This window comes from Miscanthus floridulus, chromosome 17, assembly GCF_019320115.1.
Source record: "Miscanthus floridulus cultivar M001 chromosome 17, ASM1932011v1, whole genome shotgun sequence".
Lineage (NCBI taxonomy): Eukaryota > Viridiplantae > Streptophyta > Magnoliopsida > Poales > Poaceae > Miscanthus > Miscanthus floridulus.
In genome coordinates this window covers 96,451,181-96,473,132 of record NC_089596.1, presented here as the reverse complement: position 1 = coordinate 96,473,132, position 21,952 = coordinate 96,451,181, and the positions used below count along the sequence as shown (strand labels likewise).

Sequence of the window (21,952 nt, the reverse complement as noted above, 5' to 3'; positions counted from 1 at the left end):
GGGCGTCCTCCAGCGAAGCCGACTGGCTGGAAGGAATAGTCTTCGTTGGTTTGGGAGGTCATTGTCGCCAGCCCGAGAGAAACGCCAAGGTGCACACCTTGGATGACGGCCTGATCAATACGGCCGTCCACAACATCAAGGCGTGCCTCGGATGTCTCCCCCTGGGCATTCACCTTGTCGGCAACCTTGTTCGATGCCGCCTTCAGGCGGTCATTCTCCGCAGAAAGAGCTGGGCAGAAAAGAAAAAAATGGGTCAGCAAGCGAGGGAAGCCAGAATGATAAAACTAAATGAAGATATCAAACCGGTGATGGCGTCGCAAAGTTGTTTCCGCTGGTCCTCCCATTCAGCTTGCTCGATGCCGAATTTCTTGGAGACGTCGCCTAGCTCCTCCCGGGCCTCGTCCCTCTCCTAGCGAAACTTGAGCGCTTCCTCGTGAGAGTATGGATGGTGTGCATCTGCTGGTTCCACCGGGCCCCAAGGATTGGAATGATAGGAGCTTGAAGAGCTGGAGGATCTGGAAGAGCCGGATGATGGAGTTCCCGGTTGAGCTGCTGTCGTCGGAGGAAGGAGATGATATTGGCTAGAGATGATGACCCTTATCCTGATGAATGAGTAAGAAAAAATTGAAACTAAGAGATGAACAAGAAAATCGCAAGGGGGCAAAAAGCCGAATCGTACCCACGGCACCGGTAGCGCGATGCTCTGCTTCCTTCCGCCTCTCCGTCAGCAGGACGCTTGCCATGGTCGCCACTGTTCACCATTTGCTTTGGTGGAGGTTAGGGTTTTCTTCTAGAATGAATCGAACAAAGGAAGTGGAGGAGACAGATGTGAGAACGCTAAAACGGAGATAGCGATGAAGGCTAACGGAAGGGTCTATTTATAAGCCGAAGCGAAGAGTCGTGGCGAATTCCACGGAGTCATAGGGCGAGAATGCCGAACGATGGAGTAGGGTTTTTTCCCTTTCAGCTGGGCCACTACTGGGCTGGGCCAGGCATGGATTAAGTCGGACGTCGTTCGACTATCTCCCTGATTTGTTCGAACCAGCATTGTTCGGCTATACCCTCACAATATTTAAATTGGGATTCGTTTGGCTATCAGAAGAATGGAGACAATTGGCTACATTCTAATTGAGTAATTTAAGGGAAAATGGCCGATTGCTTTTTTCAAACGAATATAAAATATGTAAATATAAAGTTGATTGATCAAGGGACAGAGGATATCACACTTAAGTTTATTACAAGCCCAATGTCTACTTGTTCAGAAGCTGATTGATTGCCTCTATGGCTTCAGTCCTGATTCGGCTAACATTATCTAGCACTTTCTGATCCTCATCTTCAGAACTCTGGATGCTGGATAACTTAGTTTTGATTTGCTGATCTTCTTTGATGGTCGAAGTTATCTTTAGTGAAGCTGCTTCTATGTTCTTCAGCAAATTAGCTATATGGGCCCTGTGAGACTGAATTGTGGCATTTAGTTCGGCTAGTTGAGCTTCTAGTCTGCTTTTTTCATCCTCCATGGCTTTTAGTTTAGGCTCCAAGGTTGTCAAGGAATTTCTTGTAGTCTGGATATGAGAGTGAAGATCTTTAATCTCCAGCTTCTTCAAAGATCTATCCTTCTGCAAAGCAGCCCTCGAAGATATATTCTTGGTTGCCCTTCTCACCATGGCAAAGTGGTCATCAAGATGGGCTGCAGATTCTAGGGGGGCCTTGAGAGCAGAAGGGATATCTTGATCAATGAGTTCAAGGAGGTCTCTTATCTGGTCTGCATCCTAAACCAGACTAATGGTATCCTTGTTCAGCAGAATGATCACCTCTTTTAGCCGAGCCTGATTTTCCAGTGATAAGGATTGATGAGAAGTAATCTCTTCACCTTTCTCAATGATGTAGTCCTCAATAGAGAAGGAGTAGCTGGTGGTCGGTTTAGTGATGTTCTTCTAAAGAAAAAAGAAGAAAGGAGGTGTTAGCCGATTGGGTGAATTTACTAAAATATAGTGTAAGACAAGGCATTACCTGCTGAACTGATTGATCATCAGGATGGGTTATACCCTGGCTTGCTGAAGGACTTGGCTGAAGGTTCAGAAGGGATGGGTTTGGAGCTTGATCAGGAGAAGTTTTCCTTACCAGTTCATCTAAGATTTCATCTATTCTCAATAAAGTGAATGATAATGAGCATAAGGGATAGATGTTATTTAAAAAGAAAAAAAGAGAGAGAAAAGAGAATTGGTTGAACGATATTACCTATAGTCTCATCAGATTTATGAGCCTTTGAACCTTCAGCTTCATGAGTCTCTGAAGTTTCACTGTCATGGATTTCTTCATTTTCGGTAGAAACTTCAGGGGTTGGTTTTACAGGTGCTGAGGTATTGCCTAGTCTGGGAATTTCGACTTGTGGCTGCAATGAAAGTAATGAATGTAGAGGTGGTTAGGTTTACTGCTAAGTGGGGTTGTTAACCTGATAGAGAATAAAAGATTCATACCTTAAGACATAATTTGGCTTTCTTGGTCCTTGGTTTCTTGGGTAAGAGAAAATTTTCAGGTGTTTTTCTTTTGCTTTTTCCTCTTGAAGATGCAGTAGCTAAAGTAGGAGGAGTTCTCATGAGTGCCTTTAAAGGTACTGAATCTAAAGTTGCAGGAGTTTTCATGAATTCCTTTAATTTTGGAGCATCAAACCTCAGAGCAGGCTTGGGACCAGCCGAATAGTAATGGATTGCTTTGGCTAGGGGAGTAGACTCAAGATCCTATGCATAACCAGATGTTAAAATAAGAAGTGAATTCAAGAGCAAAAAATGATGAGCATAATGAAATTATCTCACTATCAGAAGTAAAATCGGGCTACAAGTTTTTGCATAAAGGATGAACTGATATATTGAAGATATGAGCATGCCATTCTTGCCACCAAGAGACAAAGAAAGGATGAGCAACATCTATTAGCCCAAATGGAGATGGTTCGTATGTTGGCAATTCCCATCCTAATTCATAGATTTTCTTGGCTTCCATTCTTTCTGTTATTACTTTCCTTGACTTTATGATTGTTGAGAAGAGGAATCTTGGGGGCAGCTGGCCACATCCTAATTGTCTGGCCACCATATTTGGATAGTAGAATTCATTGGTGGACTGCACTAACCTCCCATGATGGAATTCGGCTGGCAGAGTGCAAGGTTTGATAAAGGAGTTGAAGATCTCCGTGGATTCTTGACCTGAACAACCAATTTCATAGCTAAACTTGCAGGGCAAAGTTAAATTTTCATTTTCTCTGTAAGGAAACCAGAGCACATTGCCGAATCCTTTGAAAAACAGCTTGAAGAAATGACCGATGTCTATGTCAATGCTGATAGATGATGCTGCTTCCCTATAAGTTTGACAAGCCTTAACCCTTGCTGTACTACCTTCAGCATAGTTAACTGAAGGAAAACTTAGATTGAAGAGGCTCACAGAGGTTATCTGATGCATGTATAACTGGAGCCATATTTGAATTAGCCACCAGGGACCATTCATACAAGAGATTTCTCCACCTTGGCGCATCTGAAGAGTAACCTGATGCATCATATGATAAACAGACCCTAAGAGATATTTGCCTAGTGGGATCTGAGTGCCTGCAGCTAAGTCTTCAGCCATCACCATGTGATTCAGGGTTGGTTCATTGGATTTTCCACAGAAGATGAATCTGCATAGCCACATATTCATGAAGGCTTTCAACTCTTTGTTAGAGATGGTGCCAGATGCATTCATGTAGTTCTGGATGTATTTGACCCATCCACATCCAGAGCTGACAGCTGTTTGATCACTTTTGCTCTTGTACTTATAAGGGTATACTGGTAGTGACACATTCAAGCCAGTCATCATGAACACGTCGGCTAGAGTGATGGTCATCATACCATGACCGAAGATGAAGGTATTAATGGTGTCAGACCAAAAATGGGAAGCTGCTATCAAAATGGGAAGCTGCTAGAGTGATGGTCATCATACCATGGCCGAAGATTTCTCCAGGCTCCCTTGATGACCATAGCTGCAAATGCTGGCATTGATGGAGCTATAGTCGTAGGGAAGCTGATTGAACAAGAGGACCTCAGTTTGGGCTATGATGCAGCGAAAGGTTTGTTCTGTTTAACTATGAACATTCTGAAATTGTGTGGCTCCGACAAATACCATATTCTGTTGCGCACATCACCATTGCCAAGATACTCCTAAAGGCTATATCCAAATTTCTAAAGCAGCACAACCGCCCTCAGTACATCAGTAATTAATTCATGCATTTTTGCCAACTGCAGGGGAGTATGTTGACATGATCAAGGCCGGCATCATCGATCATGTGAAGGTGATCCACACTGCACTTCAAGATGCTGCAAGGTACATTTCCAAGAAAAATGCCAGTGTTCCTTTTGTACGACTAAGGCCCAGTTCGCTTGTCTTAATTTTGGCTTGTTCGGCTTGTTTTTTCAGCCGGAACAGTGTTTTTCTCTCACAATAATTCAGCCGGAACAGTGTTTTTCAGCCAGTTTCAGCCAAAGTTCAGACCAGCGAACGGGGCCTAAATGATCAAGGTTGTTTACAAAGTTGTGACGCTGTTGGGCAGTGTTTCCCTGCTGATGACAACCACGGAGGCTGCTGTTTCCGAGCTCCCGGCAACGAAGGCCAGAATAGCCAGCCGTATGCCGCAGATGAGTGGAATGGATTTTTGAGGAAAATTAGGCGTCATTTATGATCTGGCTTGTAAGACTAGTAATTTGGTAGTCGGGGACGAACTTTGTTTTCCGTAGCGGATACGTCTATAGAGTTTATTTATTCGAAACGAGGTGAAAAATGTCACCGAGTTTCAATTTTTGATGCAGTGCAGCGTTCGATGGTGATGTAAGCTGTACTGATAGCGGCTTCCATTTTGTATACTTATGAAGCATAACTTGCTGCAGTCGAAGCAGCTGAATTTCACTGTGCCCTTCTACGAACTGAGCTGAGTTCATTTTTGTCACCACCTTGAGTTCTCGACCTTCACATGAGAGACATTTTCTCGTCTGATTTTCCGTAGCTGAGCACAGGGCACAGGGCAATAGCACATGGCAGTAAATTTGATACCTGCCCTCCCCGAAGGATGCTAGGATGAGAACACGGCTATAATAATATGAACAAAAGTAACGGGAGATTTAACTTTTTATCGTTATAACAATGGACACCTGGGTAGCATTTTAACGATTGCTAATACATTTTCGTCAACACAAAGAGAAAAGTTATATGAAAACATCACTTTTGCTCGTGTGGCACACCAGCATGGATCTGTCAGCAACGCACGTGAAATGTCACTCCTACCCCTCCCTTCATCCACTCCCCAACGCAGCCCGCTCGACGAATCCGCGCTCATCTCTCTGGCCGCAGGGCCTCAAAAGCGGTTCATCAAGGACGAGGCGTTCCACACCTCGCTGCGCGCCTACCGTGCCTCGTGCCTCGGTGACTCCAACCACCACGACATGCTGGACCTCCGCGTGCACGCGCAGACCGTCGAGCGGGCTGCGTTAGAGGGCCTGGACCCACGCGAAGCGCGCGCCCCTCAAGCTCCACGAGATGGCATCGCTCGAAGGCAAGGACGCGGACAAGCGGTGAGCACGGCGGGCATTCCCTACCCACGCCTCGCCGCGTGCACGCTCCTGTACATGTCCGCCGTCTCCAAGCTATAGAAGCAGGACCCTGACGTTGGTGCCGTAGTGGTCGTAGAGCACGATCTTGCCGGACACCTTCTCAGGGATGAGACTGCCAGACATGCATAGCTAGCCCACTTGCAGAGCATGATGTGAGCACCCACCGCGATGCTGTCACGGTAAAACTCCGTACTGCCACCGCCGAGGGAGAGGGAGAGCATGTCCACGCCGTTAGTCACAACGACCTCCGTGGCCTTGAGGATCGCGGAGCTAAAGCACCCGCTGACCCAGCACACCTTTGTACGAACAGCGTACCTGAGTAGGTCCATGCCCTGGACGACGCCGTGGCCGCGGTGCTCGATGTGTGTTAACACTAGATTTTGGACGACTCTGGAGGATGACAGGTGGACCCGCATGCGGGAAGAAGGATATTCGGCAAACAAAACGAGCGGTCGGCTAAATTCTTGTGCAGTCGGTTACTCCAGAAGGTGGTGACTGCATTCAGGAAAGCAGAAGATGGCAGGCAAAGCCGATCGAAAAGATGAAAGTTGTAATAATAAAGGACTCTGAAAGTTTAGGGCAAGGAATCGTAGTTTCCAAGTTTGTTTAAGAGTTCCTTTATAAATCGTAGTCTTCTAGGACTCGTGTTTTGTCTAGGGTATAAATATTGACCCTCGACCATTGTAATAGGGGTTCACAACCAAATCAATACAACCGGCCCCGTGCCAACTTTTGAGTCCTGTTGTCGTGTCGTCGAGTTCTTCGAGAGGAATCATCAATCCGTCGACCTCCGTAAGTTCTGACAACCTTGTTATCATGTTTAGTATCATACGGTGGATTTAGACGTGATGCAAGTAGTCTTGTTTGTTTTCAATGGTCGTGCGGCGGATCTTTGCTTGACAATCAAGAAGTCTTTGCTTATGCTTTGTTTATGAGTAGATACCGTGCGGCAGGCATTTGCTCAATATGCTTAGTGAAAGCAAGACAGTTATCGGCTCTATTAGATACGGCAGAATCTAAATAGATTCATTAAGTTATCCTGTGTTGCATGTTTTAAATATTTTATATATTTGCAACACACTTCTGCCCAATCTAGATTGATATTGTTCGGCCTTCTCTTATGGTCTTATTCGCGCTTCAATGATCATTGCTTTTTCATATTACCTTTACAAATAGATAACATGCTCATAATGGCTGAATTATTTTAATCTAGATTGTCACATGTCGTGGGTTCATGCATGTTAATTACGTTTAAGCTTTAATGAAACTAGGTATCGTGCGGCAGATGCAGGTTTTAGATTAGTTTAATCGTGTTTATTTGCATGTTCCTTCTTCATGGATCCCAACTCGGCTGAACTGCTGAGCTTGGTTATGCATTAACTTATAATTAATTTCACTTGTTCAAACATGTCTTCCCATGCACATGCATTCGGCAATCGGATCTTTACGTGTGTTCATCTTACGATTAGCTGAATGGTTTATAAACTTGCTGGCAGACAGCTTTCTATAGTTGTATGTCGTTGTAAGTGGCTTCAGGGCCGTATATATGGAACTGTCTGGTCTCACCCGACATGTTCCGGTTTGGCATTTAACTGTTTTATCCCTTGTTAGTTTTTTTCAGGTCAAACTGACTGGCACGTTTCTGGATCACGAAGCACCCGGGGACCCGATTGAAGCCACACTTTCCGGCTTGCTGTGTGTGAGGCACAGTGTGTCACATTTTGTGTCAACACACTTTTTGGCACGCCCGGTGGGACAATCTGTTAGTTCAAGATGGCGTCTGAGATCAACAATGATCATGTTCTGGATGTGAGCATGGCAGAATTACCAAATAATTACAGGGATTTAGTGCTACAAGCATGTGAGCAATATCAACAGAAGTGTTTGATGTCTTTTTCCAAAAACAAGAGCAATAAAGTATTTCAAAAGCAGTTAATGCCAAGGGTTCTTCTTCCACATCAAACTGATTACATTGAAGAGGAGGATGCTCAGAAGATGGCAGCCCTGGTCTATAAAGCTATGGGAGAAACCATGACAAACCATCACACGGCTTTTTTGAATACCTTTCGGGCAATCATGATCAGTACTTTTGGTCCAATGGTTGATAAATACTTTGAAGAAAATGTTGGCCCACTCAGTGGACCGACACTTTTCAATGTTCCAAAGCATCAAGAGAAGCCTGTTGGAAAAGAAGTAGCATCGACTTCAAATATAGATGGATTGACTCACACTGAAAAGCAATCACATCCCATCTATGGCCAGGTGACATTTGGTACCACAGGAGAAGTGCCACCTTCAGCTTATAGAGTTTTTCCAGCATCAAACAGATTGCAGAAGAATATGTATGGAGATGGGTATCAAGAATTTACTGATTACAATGCTATCAATGCTATGCCAAATCTAGGGTATAGGAGTGTTTCAGGATTGCCTTCTGGAGTGCAAGTACAAGGAAATCAGGATTCAGGAATTGATGTTTTGATGCACAGGATGGCTGATATGATGCAGAATCAGTTCGGCTTGAAGCCAAAAAATCAATCCTATTCATACAAGTCTCCTTATCCAGAGTGGTACAACAGAGTGGCGTTACCTCCAAGGGTGAAGCCCCCAACAGATTTGACCAAGTTTTCTGGTCAAGATGATACTAGTACCATAGAGCACGTCAGTCGGTACTTAATGCAGTTTGGAGAAGCTGCTTCAGATGAAGCTTGGAGGATTCGATATTTTCCTTTGTCTCTTACACGACCAGCTTTCACGTGGTTCACATCTTTACCAGCTCATTCCATTGGTACGTGGGCAGAGCTAGAGCAGAAGTTTCATTCATATTTCTACATTTTTGTGTGTGAGGCACAGTGTGTCACATTTTTGTCAACAACGTGTGCGTCTCGAACAGGAACCAGCGGCTGCGTGTTTGCTGTCGGCGGCCTCGGACAGCAGTTGCCGCGATGAGACCGTCGAGGTCTGCGGCGAGCTGGACGCTAACGACGAAGCCGTAGACGACGAAGCTCGAACGACGATGAGCTCCCGCGCCGCGCCCACGCAGACGCCGGTTGCTGGATTCCGTAACGGAGGCGATCGGCGCGGCGATGCTGGAGCGGCTACACGCGTGCCCGCTGGGCCGGAACCGCACGTTGGTCGGGGAAGCCGACGCCGCGCACGAGGCCATCGAGCTGGAGCTCAACGCGCCGCCGTCCTCGCCCTCGCCCTCGCCCTCACCCGTGGTCGGCATCAGGAGGGTGACGGAGCTGGCCATGGAGCTGTGCGTGGACGGGCGTCGCCGTGGTGGCGCGACTGCTGCTACGCGTGTCCGCAGCAGCAGACGCGTGCGCCGTGTGCGGGCTGGCGGCCGGGCTGCGTCCGCCGACACAGCAGGTTGATTTACGGCAACACCTGCTCCCTTGCTCTGTTGCTTGCTATTTTTGGTGTGGCCAGTTGCATCTCTTCTGCTTCTTTGGTCCATGGTCACGATGCTTGATTGATGAATCATGGCAATGCGACATAGGGTGAGGGAGAGCAGGGCACGACGAATCCTGCTGGAAGCAGAACAGGGCCTATTACAAGTGGGAGCGCACGGTGCTCACCCTGAGAGTGTTCGACTAAATGCACGCCGTGTGGGCGGGCGGGAGAGGGTGGAGAAGAGAGCGGACATTTCACATGCCCTGCTGACTCAGATCCACGTTGGCACGAGAAACCGGCGTGACACGCGAGAAAATATGGTATTTTCATATGACCTTTTCTCTTTGCTGGTGAAAATGTATGGGTATCCGTTAAAGTGCCATATGATAATGGTAAAAACTTAAATCTCCAAAGATAACTTCGTTTACTTAGACTAATCGCACAGACAGTTTATTCACCATCACCATGCCGTCGTCTAATCAGTAATCACCCAACGAGGAGGAGCCTTTTATCTGTGTACCTTTAAAAAAGTTTGTAATTACACATAAGTCATTAAAAAAGTTAATCACACACAGGTGTCGTTGCTCTAACCTTAAGCCATTCCGTTCTTGTTTTTCGTCGTTTGGTAGCCTGCGAGACCGACCAGTGAAATTGTCATGTGTTGCCCAGGACTGAGGACTGAGGTGGCGGCCACACCATCCGACCAAGCGCCGGCGAGCGACTCGACACCACCAGAGGCACATATGCCGAGTGGAGGCTCGATCTACTCGCTCTCCGGGATAGCGGTCAGGTCGGGGGAGAACCTGGACGCCTTGCCGCCCCGGTACGCCACCCTTCGCTTCTGCGCCGCCACCACAGCAGGCTTCGCCGCGACGGGCGAGCAGGCCGCGTCAGCCGCCGCGTACTCCTCCTCAGGGACCGGGAACGAGGACGGCTGGGCGGCCGCGGCCTTGACGAGCGCCGAGCTGGCCCTGACCGCGAGCGCGGCGACCTCGTCGCGGGTGAGGCGGCGGCGCTGCATCTCGAGTAAGGAGAAATCGACGATTTTCGTTTCAGGGGGACTTTTTCGTGTTCTTGGCTCGATCTGAAATTTTTCCCGGAGATTGGGTAGAAATTGAGCGATGTTTCGCTCGGGGTAGCTCACTATCTCCTTTGTGATCACCTGTGCCAAGTTTGGGAGCGATTCCCTTTGTTTTGCTCGGTTTCCCTTTGATTTTTGCAGCCGCTCCTTTCTGGGTTCTGGTTTTGTCGGTGTCTGTTCGTAGCGGACAGGGAGCGCTCGCGCTCCTGGGCACCGATTGGGGGCTTCGATGGTCAACCTGTGGACGGGTCCAGCGCCGTGCATCCCTGGCCGAGATCCAACAGCGGCCACGCATCCAGCATGCTCCTGCGTGGGTTCTGAGCGCACGCACCTAGCAGGTTCGGTCTGCAGTTCGTTCGCTCCCTCCCTCCCTGTATCGCTCGGTCTTCCTCTCGGTCCGTTGTTTCCGGCTCGGTGTTCCGAAAAATTTTGCGCAATATTCATCGAATCGAATCTTGCGACACATGAATGCATGGAGTACTGAATATAGACGGAAAAAAACTAGTTGCACAGTTGAGTGAGAAATCATGAGACGAAACTATTGAACCTAATTAATCCATAATTAGACACTAATTGTCAAATACAAATGAAAATGCTACCATAACCAAAATTCAAAAAATTTTGGGTAAGACAATTTTATTGACCAGTCTCCTTTAACAAACAACGAAAATGAGGACGGAAAGATTTATAAGACAAAAAAAAAGTTTAGAGCGATGCTATCAGTGTGTGATTAATTTTTTTAAAAACTCGTGTGTAAATACAGATTTTTTTAATGGTCCACAGGTAAAAGGCTCCACGAGGAAATCACAGGAGAGGCAGTACTGTAACACTAATGAGTCTGTTTGGTTGGAGCTGAAATGCTGTTGGTTGATTTGATGGAAGAAAAAAATACAACTAGAAATTTATGATTGTTTACGACCACGCGAGCGGGCTGAGTAGTCTCTCAATGCTTTTTCCTATCGAGACCAGATCCAAGCATCTTCTGAAAAGGTAGCTTGATGCTTGCTTGAAGCTCCTACGCCGTCTTGGCCTCGTCGGGCGGCTGGATGAAGCGGGGAACTTCTCCGTTCATCACCCTCCATGGCCCCCAGTAGAACTTGGGCGGCATGATCGGCACCGCCTCGCCGGGGTGTTCCTCCCAGTACTTCTCCTGCGATTTTTGACAAAAACAAAAGGGGGGAGTCAGTTTAGCTTGCATAGCAAGCTCAATGAAGCACAGCCCAATTTCTCGAAATGATTCGAACAAATGATGTTTTTCGGTGCATCACAACAGAAGCTCTGCAGATGGAATGACCAAACGAATTCGGGCACTGAATGCCGCGAAATCATGCTAAGGGGCTGGAAAATTTCAACTATCACACAGCGTCACGATGTGCGGGGCACCACGCCACTCGAGCTGGCCGGAGATCCGCGGCGGCTGGCGCAGTTTCTCGGGCAAGCATTCCAACGAGCACCTGATGGGCGCTGCAGTGCCTGTGGCCGGCTGTAGAGAAGCAAAGGGCAAGGAGAGAACGGAGAGCCGAGGCGCTGGGGTTGGCTGACCTTGTAGAGCTGCTCGGTGACGGCTGCCCCGACGACGCCGGTGTAGAAGGCGGCGACGTAGGTGCCGACGAGTGGCGCGAAGGAGCGCGGCGGCCGGTACGGCTCCACCATGTCCCACAACACCGTCTTCTCCCACTTGTGGAACTGCCGGTCCGCGTACCACCTCCAGAACCGGCTCGACATCGCCGCCACCTCCTCCTCCCCTCCCAGTCCCACGCCCGCCCGCGCTCGCGCGACCTCGCCGCCGGTGGCCCGGTGCTGGCGGAGTCGAAGGCGTGAAGGCGTGAGGCTTCGCAATGGGCCGACGCGCTTGTTCGTTTCGTTGAATAGTTAGTTTCTACCGGGCCCAAACGGCCCATTACGGCCCAAGTGTGCAATCTCCGCCGCGCCGCGAAAACACAAAACCGGCTAGTCGAAAGTAACGATGAAGAAAAAAAAACACAGAAATAGCTCGCGGTTTCTTGCGCCACTCCGGCTCCGCCGCCGCACGCCACAGCCGCCGCAGACGAGATGGGCATCAAGGTGAGTGCGGGGGGATCCGTCGTCCCTCTACCTTCCTTTGGATTTCGGGGTTGGTTGCCGTCTGGTGGCGAATCGGTTGACGGTTTCTGGCACGGTTCGCGCCTTCGGCGTGTGTAGGGTTTGACGAAACTGCTGGCGGACAATGCGCCCAAGGCGATGAAGGAGCAGAAGTTCGAGAGCTACTTCGGCCGCAAAATCGCTGTCGACGCCAGCATGAGCATCTACCAGTTCCTAGTGTGTTCCGCTCCAACACCACTAGTCCTCATTTCTTTTCCTCGCTGTCCTGTGCTTAAGATGGAACTGGCTGTTTTATTGCTTGTTTTGTGGCCAGGATTGTGCATTTTTTTCCCTATGTTGTTTTCTGTTTGTGCGCATTACATGAGTTGCTTCGAACTGTTGCTCTTCAAACTGAACCGGGTCTAGGGTTTAGCATTGAACCTTGAACGTTCTTATTGTTTTTTTTTTGGGTGGGGAGTGGGTTACGATGAGGAATATACATCCTCGTTCTTTTCCTTAATGTCCGAATGAACTGGCAGAGTTATCAAAGCAGATCACTTGCATTGTTTTTTTATGTAAACGGTAGGAGCTTTGCCTTTCAATTAAGACAGGAAAGAACTTTTACACTATACCGATACAGGATGCAGCCTAAAAAAAAGGGCCTGAACACTCAAGGCATTCTAGGAGCAACCTATTGGCACCACTGCACCATGGGCTGCACAAACATGAAAACTAGAAATTAATTAGGATACAAATCCAAAAGCCCTCTATGGTCAATGTCATCCTTCACCCTCCAGTCCACTTGCATTGATTTTAGTTCAGCTGGGTTGGCCTTCAAGATTGGCTCGCTTGGTTTGTTCAAGTAAAATAAAAGATGAAAGCAAATTGTATTAGTTGCATGTATTCTGTGCATCTTGAGATCTACTACTGTGCTAGTTACCTACTGCCATGAAAGAGTTGGAGTGTGTTTCTTATACTTCCTAGAACAGATTGTAGTTGGAAGGACAGGTGTGGAAACTCTCACAAATGAAGCTGGTGAAGTCACTAGGTACGGATAAATATATCCTTTCTAGCAAGTTTAATATCTGAAGCTGCATTCACTATGTTCCTAGTGCTGGTATTTTTTTTTTCTAATTATTGTTTGTTCGGCAGTCATTTGCAAGGAATGTTCAACCGGACAATAAGGTTACTGGAAGCGGGAATCAAGCCAGTGTAAACATGACTTCCTTTCATTTATTGCCACTCTAAGATATAAATACGTGTAAACAAATATATTGCCTTCTAAATGGTTTGCTTCATTGTTTGTGCAGTTATGTTTTTGATGGCAAGCCTCCTGATATGAAGAATCAAGAGCTTGCTAAAAGGCATGATATATTTGAATATTTCTTTCATCCTTTGATTGTTCCTATGTTATTTGACACACTTATATAATATCTGTACTTCAAAGTCTTCTCTCATTGCTAGAGTGTACTATTATTTTCAGATACTCAAAAAGAGAAGATGCAACCAAAGATCTGAAAGAGGCAGTAGAGGTAATTATCTTGCTCCAAGTTTGCTCACTTTTTGGTATCATAATTATTTGTCAATTCTTCTATTCCTGAATCCTAAAGGAAAATGGTCCCTCATGTTTCAGGAAGGAGATAAAGATGCGATTGAAAAATTGGGCAAGAGGACTGTAAAGGTAATTTCTTCATTTTCCAGTCAATAGCTTATGGTTTATACTTGAAAAGTTCATGAGTACTCCAACAGCAAAAATTGAGGTGATTTAGAATGTTTCTGAAGCCCCATTAGTTTCATGCACAGCATAAATGTCAACAAATATATGTAAGATGCAAGATTTATTGTTCTGACTGAGTAAGCTGCGGCTTCATCTTGTTTCCCACTTTTATGAACAGGTCACAAGGCAACATAACGATGACTGTAAACGACTACTAAGACTTATGGGGGTTCCTGTTGTAGAGGTGAATTCAGTTTAATTGGTATTATGCTACTAAGGCGACGAGTCAGATTGTTCTTTAGGATCCTTTTTTTTCCTGCTAGCATAAAGGCTATGATTTGTCTTGTCTTGTGTCAGTGCTAATTTATGGATTTGTCTTGTTGGACAAATAGGCACCTTCTGAAGCAGAAGCAGAATGTGCAGCCCTTTGCAAAAACGATAAGGTACTCTTAACGAAGACCTTCACCTTCTTGTTTCCACTCCTTCATTCCATTTTTTTCTTATATGCTATCTATTTTGTAGGTGTTCGCTGTTGCTTCAGAAGATATGGATTCCCTTACTTTTGGGGCTCCAAGGTTCCTTCGTCATTTAATGGATCCAAGTTCCAAGAAAATACCTGTGATGGAATTTGACGTTGCCAAGGTGTGCATTTTTGTTATGTGCTCAGTAATTACCTTGATGTTGCATATATGTCATCAATTCTTTTGTCGCAGGTTTTGGAGGAGCTTGAACTCACCATGGACCAGTTCATTGATTTGTGCATCCTGTGTGGATGTGACTATTGTGATAGCATCAAAGGTATCCTAATCAGTTCTATATCATATTATACTCCACAATTGTCTGCGTTTCTAAAATGCTTTACCTCGTGCCTCTATTTTTCTAACTCGGTATCTTTGCTTGTTCGTTAGGTATCGGGGGGCAAACAGCTCTGAAACTTATTCGTCAACATGGGTCCATAGAAAGCATTTTGGAGAATCTTAATAAAGACAGGTTAGTCCATTTAAAATAGTCTGAGTTTTGTCTGTTCACCTAATAGTCATAGGAGCAGTCTATTTTCCATCATGGCCCTATACTTTACATTATCAACCAATGATCTTTTCTTTTCTTTTTTTAATTGGCATTCCTTGTGTTGGATGCTTTAGTGGTGAAATGAAAGGAAACTGTTTGCTGTTTGATTCTGCCTAATTTGTACATGTGTGCTACAGATATCAAATTCCTGAGGACTGGCCTTACCAAGAAGCTCGACACTTGTTCAAGCAGCCTGATGTTACATTGGATGTTCCTGAGCTGAAATGGACTCCACCTGATGAGGAGGTACACGCAATGACCTTGCTTGCTTACCTTCAAACTCTTTTCATACATCCTGAATGTAACTCATTTCTTGGCCTCTTTCCAGGGTCTCATAAGTTTCCTGGTAAAAGATAATGGCTTCAACGAAGATCGGGTGACAAAGGTATGTACCTTTCTTTTGGTTCTCACTGTTTAGTTCTCCAATCATTTCTTCTCATCTATGATTCTCATGTTCTTTTGTGCAGGCCATAGAGAAGATCAAATCTGCCAAGAATAAATCATCTCAAGGAAGGTGAGTATCTCTTGGCATCTTGTACAAACTACAAACAGCCTGTTCGGGAGGCCGTATCGTATCGTGGATTATTTACTACTGGCTGGTTTGGTGTGAGAGAAAAACACTGTTCCCGGCTGGAAATTTACGATCGTTTACGAGCAAGCGAACAGGCTGACTACTGATTCCCGGTTTGGTGTGAGTATATTTGCCTGTTTAAATTAATCTTACTGTCCTAACACTACTGATTCTTGACTTCATGTGACCAGACTCGAGTCCTTTTTCAAGCCAGTTGCCACCACATCATCACCGTTGAAACGGAAGGTACTTCCAAAAAATGCCACCCCATCTTTCATGCTTATATGTGATTTGTAGCCTTCTCCGTAGTCATCAATTCTGGATAGGGCATGTAAATTTATGCAGACCAGGTAGCAATTAGGTCAATCGAAGCTGTATTTTGCAAGCCTGTCGTCAAGACTCATGGCAACATATTTTCATGCAAAATCATATGTTACTCATAACTACACTATTTGACGGTTCTTCCTTGGTTTTTAGCTAATGAATCGTTTCGCCACAAAAATGCAGGAGACTTCGGATAAAACAAGTAAGGCAGCTGCGAACAAGAAAACAAAGGCCGGTGGGAAGAAGAAATAAGCTTGAGTGCTTAAATGTGCAGCTACGAAAGCTGTGGTTGCGTCATCACTTAGATTATTTGACTCCCTGTTGTAACTCAAACCTGTGGTCAAAAGCTAGGGTAAATTAGTTGTGTTTGAGGAGAGATTGGTGTACCAAGTAACAAAACTTATCACGGTGGCTAGTTCTTCCGTTCATGCCTGTACATCTTCCTCTTGTCCTTTGAAGTATCTATGTTGCAAGTTTTAAGGCGGTTATGTTGATGTTCTGCACTTTGTCCGGTAATGTGCTCGATCCAGCGGTCGAGCTCATTGCCTGTGGAGAAATGTGCGAAGCGCGCGTGCTGGGGCGGCGCCTGTCCGCGGAGAATGGTCACCACAAGCGGTTGCAAGTGGAAACAGGAGATGAGGTGAACTGGTCGAAGTCGGACACGGCGAGCGAGGACTACCAGAACTGAAATGGCAAAACATTGACACGGTTGCACCAGCTGAAGCCGCTGAGCACGACAAAGATCATTCCAGCACACAACAATGCGGATCTTCAGAAACAAAGATTCAGAAAAGTCCTCATTAGACTGAAATAATAAACACTACGAGCTGTAAAAAGAATTCTTACGGTAAATAATCACACAACAGGCTAGTCCAATCTTAGAAAGGAAGACATGTACACAAACTACAGAGATAAGGGAACCCAACAATCTGAACTTCCCACCCACCGTGCAGTTTCCAAATTCCCTCTTTGGCTCTTTGCCTTTCTCAATTCACATCTGCCTTTGGTCTATTTCAGCATTAACTTCAAAATCTTTTGAAAAAATGGTCTATCCTGATTAGGTCTAAGCTTCTAGCCGAATCTAATAGGCACATCACAAACCAGGGGCACTTCTGCCCAAAGGACCTATAACTTCACCGTTCACCCCAAGCTACAAAACTTTCCAGGAGATTAACAAAAAAGGTTTCACCAGCATGTGTTTGTCCGTTGTGTACCACCATTGCCATCCTATTTGTCCCAATGATCTTCACGCATGCCAAACTCCCATTTCTGAGGGAGGGGACCATATATGGAGGAAAACTTTGCCAAGCAATTTGTTCTGATATCATAGTGCTTCTGAGTGTTCCGGCTAATAGCAACAGAAGAAAGCTTGGATGTATCGATAGCCCATGCGGGGTGGACATACTCCACGGTCCTTGTGGAGCTTGCATTCGCATACAGAAAATTCAAGAGCAAGTCCTCACAGTTGAAGTTCTTGTGCACATAGTCCCTCCCTTCACGAGCTTTCTCGCTCCAGTAAGTCTTGAAAGCAAACTCACTGTCCATGAAGGCAGCACCTGTGAGTATCAGATTGTAGCCATTCTTACCCCTAGCATATCTCTCGTTCCTGTATTGCATAGGGTTGCCATCTATCATCCGGGGGTAAAAGCCCACCATGCGCTCAGGGTGTTCTCTCCAGACCCTAAATCCTTTCTCTAAGTCAGTGCAAGTCATCATGATATCATCATCCAGTTCAAAAACAGCTCGGGTCTTTATCAGAGGATCAACCCTAAATCTGTTGTTAAGAGAATTGATCTCCTCAACTCGTATCCTCACAGGCACAGTAGAGTCAAATGCGTCACTACTTGGAGCGTTACCTTTGTTCCAGACAACAACTATCTCCTTAACTGATTCACATCTGGAGTAGTGTTCAATGAATACTTTCAAATTCCAGAGTCGAGCTTCATATGTCATTGTGACCATGGTGAATTGAGAGTGTAACCCTTGATATGTGTAAGCCTCTTCAGCACCATTGCCACCACATAAGAAATGCACAGCAATGCAGATATTCAAGATACCAAATAGAGCAACTACACAGAAGAAAAGCATGTTGGACCAACTCTTTTCACTGAGCTTGGTTTTAGTAGCAGAGATATATTTGCTAATACTGATAGAATATCTGCGGACTTTCTGGTTGAAGCGGTGCACACAGAAGATACGGGATAATTCTGTTCTCCTTGTAAGAGGAACCCATAAACTGGGAGAAATGTAGCAACTGATTGCACCTTTCATAAAACCCACAAAAATGACAAGGGCACTGGCCAACAGGAAAGCTATGTAACCAATGAGAGAACGTCTGGTTGAATCGCCTGAAGAGACTCGATCACCATCCATTACAGCAATCCATCCACCAGATGCAAGTTGTTGTGCATCCATGTGATGGTACCTCATGCCATTCCATGCATTTCTCCCTTTCTTTGGCTCCTCAATCCCAAGATTTACAGGAATCTCTTTGTATTCTTCCTTGCTTAACTTTTCAACTTTGTACAACTTAACCCTCCAGCCATAAGTACCACTGCAATCCTGACCAGGGCGATATAATGACCCTTCAAAAACGAAGAGCCTCCCGCCATTTCGAGCTCCCAAACTTTTGTCCGATTTGTAGATAGGATTTTGCTTGTGCTCAGTCCAAGGACCAAGAGGTGAGTTACTGTACCAAATCTCAAGCTCCGCGTTCTTCTCAACGCCATACCGTGTAAAATCAGAAGCAAATAGCCACCAGTATCCCTCAAATTGGACTAATGAGGCATCAATAAGTGGCTTATTGACAAGAACTTTCTCCAATGTCCATTCAAGGGGAAACTTGGTAGCACGATAAAGGCGCAGCTCCTTCTTTTTGTTTCCCTCTGGCATCATATAAATCTGAGAGAGAGAGAGAGTTAGTGTTTTGATATCATCATGGATGTTTTTTGTCAAGTAATAGATATGAAGTCAAAGAATCTACCTCATTCTCATACTTGAACACAAAAGGATATGACAGATGCCATGCCTCATCTAGAGCAATGCCCAGAAATTCCCACGTTGCACCTTGATCGAAGCTTCTTGCAACTCCAATATCACCTTGCATTGAGGTTGTTGTTTTTGTTTCAAAGAAAAGATATAGTGTATCCCCCTAGGAGATGCATAGTACCATATCAGAATGAGAGAGCTAGCGGGTGAAAATGCAAGTTGGAAAGTAGTATCTTAACTTAAGAATGCTACTCATTGGACGAATCAATAATGCGTTCAGGTTGACAAATAGCATTTCTCGTCCTGCTTGGTTACATATTCAACCAACGAAAAATGTCATTGACAAGTAGACAGCGGCAGTGGGACGTATTTACAGATCAACCTCTAGATTAATGGTTTTAAACTTCCAATGTACCTAAACAAAACAAATTTCGGTGTCTTATCTCAACTAGATATGAATCCTTTCCTGAACTAAAACTCCCTAGGTACTATCCTATCATAAGCTATTAATTCATCAGAAACCATGCTTACATACTACTAGTATACTGTGCATCATAGAGTAGCAGCCACTACATGCTGGCCCTAAGAGCATCTCCAGCAGTCCCCCAATGGCCAATACAACTCCCCCAATAAAATGGTTTTGGGGTAGCCCAATATCACTTTCTAGATTTATCATAGGAGATGCTGCAGCAGTACTCCAATATATCTCCTTCAATACCTATATGAAATGTGGGTCCCACGGTAGTGTAAGAGAAAACATGGCTGAAAAGTGGTAGTTGGGATGGTCCCCATGGTATTGGGGGAGTTGTATCTCCCCCTATCTTTGAGGGGAGATGAGAGAAATATCGGTGGCCACCAAAAAAGGAAGAGGTATTGGGAACTGCTGGAGCAAGAAAAAAAACATAGCTGTCCTCAATATAACAGTTTTATAGAGATAGGGGAGGTACCGGGGAACTGCTACAGATTCTCTAACTTTTGTATGCCTCAACTGAGACAAGACAGTTACACATTTTTTTCACACGCTAGTAAGACACTGTCAGGATAAATCAGCCAAACAGTATTACGTGCCTGAGTAAATTGTCTCCTCTAAGTATCCAAAAATCAAACCCTCACTGTCACCCGTGCGTGGGTGCTGAATTCTGGAATGCACCCACATCACCAGTTCAGCCAGCGAGCCTGAATTTTACTTTGCTCAACGATTTGCTCCCATAGCTTAGCTAATTTACAAATCATCCCTACATCCATGAGAAGCAGAATTCCACCCCCGGGAAGAGCGGCTGAACAAGCAGCAGTAGTGCCTCACCTCGACGTAGAGGAACGGGTCGGCAACGAAGTTGCTCGGGTACCCCGCCTCCGTGGCGGTCGCGCAGGTCAGCACGGGGTTTGCCACCGGCCACGCCGAGCTGTTGCCGTTGCTTCTCCCTTCCTGCCCACCAAAATTACACTTCAGACAAAGTAAGGGAAGCGCTTCAGGCGTCAACCTACCCAACGCTCGCCCGAGCGGAGCTGTTTTTAAGCTAAGAGCGCTGCAGGCCACTCACCAGCTCGATGGGACGGAGCGCGAGGGGACTGCTGCCGTAGAACATCCCGACCGCCCACGACCCCTCGCCGTCGGGGCGGCACCCGGCGGCGCCCGAGTCGGGGAGCCGGAACGACGAGACCACCAACCAGAAGTAGAACCCGCCGACGAGCGACGCCGCTGCCGCCGCGGCCAGCAGGAACGAGGCGGCCGGCGACCGCGCGGCCGCCGCGCGCACGCCGCTGCCGCCGCTCGGTGGCCTCATCGCTCCTCCTCGCCGCGCAGCCTGCCCAGCCATGCCCCGACGACACCCGCCACCGGCCGTAGCATCGACCGCCCGATCGGATCCCGTGCTGCCTCTGCCTCTGCCTCTCTCTCTCTCTCTCTCTCTCTCTCTCTCTCTCTCTCCAAGTCCGCCCGCCGAGCTGGATCAACTTCGCTAGCCAATTAATTAAGCGAGGAAATGTGCGGAAGCGGCGGCGGCCGGCAGGGGATTAGCGGGCAATTAACGCGCGATTAATCAATCAACTGGGCAGCTTAGTTTGCAATAAGCCAGAGCTGTTTCGCTGTCCTAGCGGCGAGCTGCTTTGTGGGGGTGGGGTGTGACGACTGACGACCAAAGAGGACGGACGGCACGGGGTGATCTGGATGCCGGGCTAGTCCTTGGACTTGTGTAGGCTGGTTTGTAACGGAGGATTTTCAAAGGAAAAACAAAGGATTAAATTTTATAGGAAAGTTTTCTTCACTTGGTGTTTAGAACAAAGGAACGTTACATTCCTTTTCAAAGGAAAGGCTAACCTTGCTTCACAAAACATAGGAAAAAAAGCATCCAAGCAAACACAAGGAAAAAATTCCTACAATATTTTCTCAAGCTTTCAACCATGAAAGCTTTGTTTCTTGGGCACATGTGACATTTTTGTTTTCCTGTGATCCAAACACCCCAAAGTTTTTATTCCTGTGTTTTCAAATCCTATAGTTTTCAACTTTTTGCTCTATTTTATTCGTGCGTTTTTTTCTATTTCTTCGTTTTGCATTCCTGTATTCTAAATAGACCCTCGTAGGTTGGACCGAGGAGTGAGGGGTTTTCCAACAGGGACGCCGGCGACGGCATGTTTGACCGGAAGCAGCCCGGACATCGATTTCCCTTTTTCTCTTCGCGGTTTCAAACATTGTTCAAGGCCTTTTAGATTCCATGAATTAAAATTAAAATTATAATATCTAGAAAATGCTTCTTATTTTATCATTAAATTACTTTTCAATTTCTCTCAGTTTCTGGAAACCAAACATAGGGCGCGTTTAGATGCAAAATTTTTTGGGTTTTGGCTACTGTAGTACTTTCGTTTGTATTTAGCAATTAGTGTCTAATTATGAACTAATTAGGTTCGAAAGTTTCGTCTCGTGATTTCTCACCCAACTGTACAAATAGTTTTTTTTCGTCTACATTTAGTACTCTATGCATGTTCCGTAAGATTCGATGTGATGGTACTGCGCAAAAAATTTTAGGAATAAACAGGGCCATAACCTGAGAGAAAAATAGTGGAGTATCTTTCATTTCCTTTTCAGATTTTGAGATTTTTTTCTGTCACGGACAGGAACGTACCAG

At 46.0% G+C, this 21,952-nt stretch overlaps 4 protein-coding genes across 6 annotated transcripts; 2 read left to right on the top strand and 2 right to left on the bottom strand.

Annotated features, from left to right (window-relative positions):
• The first annotated feature begins 3,991 nt into the window (after positions 1 to 3,991).
• Positions 3,992 to 4,711, top strand: LOC136519053 (chaperonin CPN60-2, mitochondrial-like). The gene is made up of 3 exons (XM_066512727.1): positions 3,992 to 4,093; positions 4,269 to 4,347; positions 4,574 to 4,711. The coding sequence occupies exons 1-3, from the start codon at positions 3,997 to 3,999 to the stop codon at positions 4,677 to 4,679; spliced, it is 282 nt and encodes a 93-aa protein (XP_066368824.1). The 5' UTR covers positions 3,992 to 3,996; the 3' UTR covers positions 4,680 to 4,711.
• Positions 4,712 to 9,907: 5,196 nt separating this feature from the next.
• LOC136516320 (flap endonuclease 1-like) lies at positions 9,908 to 16,278 on the top strand. 3 transcript variants are annotated; one of them, XM_066509680.1, is made up of 17 exons: positions 12,070 to 12,165; positions 12,283 to 12,399; positions 13,152 to 13,210; positions 13,315 to 13,374; positions 13,473 to 13,526; positions 13,646 to 13,694; positions 13,796 to 13,843; positions 14,058 to 14,123; positions 14,272 to 14,322; positions 14,402 to 14,521; positions 14,593 to 14,677; positions 14,788 to 14,869; positions 15,085 to 15,193; positions 15,276 to 15,332; positions 15,415 to 15,461; positions 15,710 to 15,764; positions 16,026 to 16,278. In XM_066509680.1, the coding sequence occupies exons 1-17, from the start codon at positions 12,154 to 12,156 to the stop codon at positions 16,092 to 16,094; spliced, it is 1,140 nt and encodes a 379-aa protein (XP_066365777.1). In that variant the 5' UTR covers positions 12,070 to 12,153; the 3' UTR covers positions 16,095 to 16,278. The 3 variants fall into 3 exon arrangements, with proteins under 3 accessions (XP_066365779.1, XP_066365778.1, XP_066365777.1); XM_066509682.1 differs by lacking the exons at positions 12,070 to 12,165; positions 12,283 to 12,399 and adding an exon at positions 9,908 to 10,046; XM_066509681.1 differs by lacking the exons at positions 12,070 to 12,165; positions 12,283 to 12,399 and adding an exon at positions 10,300 to 10,439.
• On the bottom strand, positions 10,888 to 11,826 carry LOC136516322 (uncharacterized protein At4g29660-like). The gene is made up of 2 exons (XM_066509685.1): positions 11,644 to 11,826; positions 10,888 to 11,251 (listed from the first exon to the last, which is right to left on the bottom strand). The coding sequence occupies exons 1-2, from the start codon at positions 11,824 to 11,826 to the stop codon at positions 11,117 to 11,119; spliced, it is 318 nt and encodes a 105-aa protein (XP_066365782.1). The 3' UTR covers positions 10,888 to 11,116.
• Positions 16,279 to 16,642: 364 nt separating the features above from the next.
• On the bottom strand, positions 16,643 to 21,263 carry LOC136516319 (glucosamine inositolphosphorylceramide transferase 1-like). Its single transcript, XM_066509679.1, has 4 exons — positions 20,372 to 21,263; positions 20,134 to 20,256; positions 18,826 to 18,993; positions 16,643 to 18,743 (listed from the first exon to the last, which is right to left on the bottom strand). Exons 1-4 carry the CDS (start codon positions 20,645 to 20,647, stop codon positions 17,070 to 17,072), a joined length of 2,241 nt encoding a protein of 746 aa, XP_066365776.1. The 5' UTR covers positions 20,648 to 21,263; the 3' UTR covers positions 16,643 to 17,069.
• Positions 21,264 to 21,952: the final 689 nt, after the last annotated feature.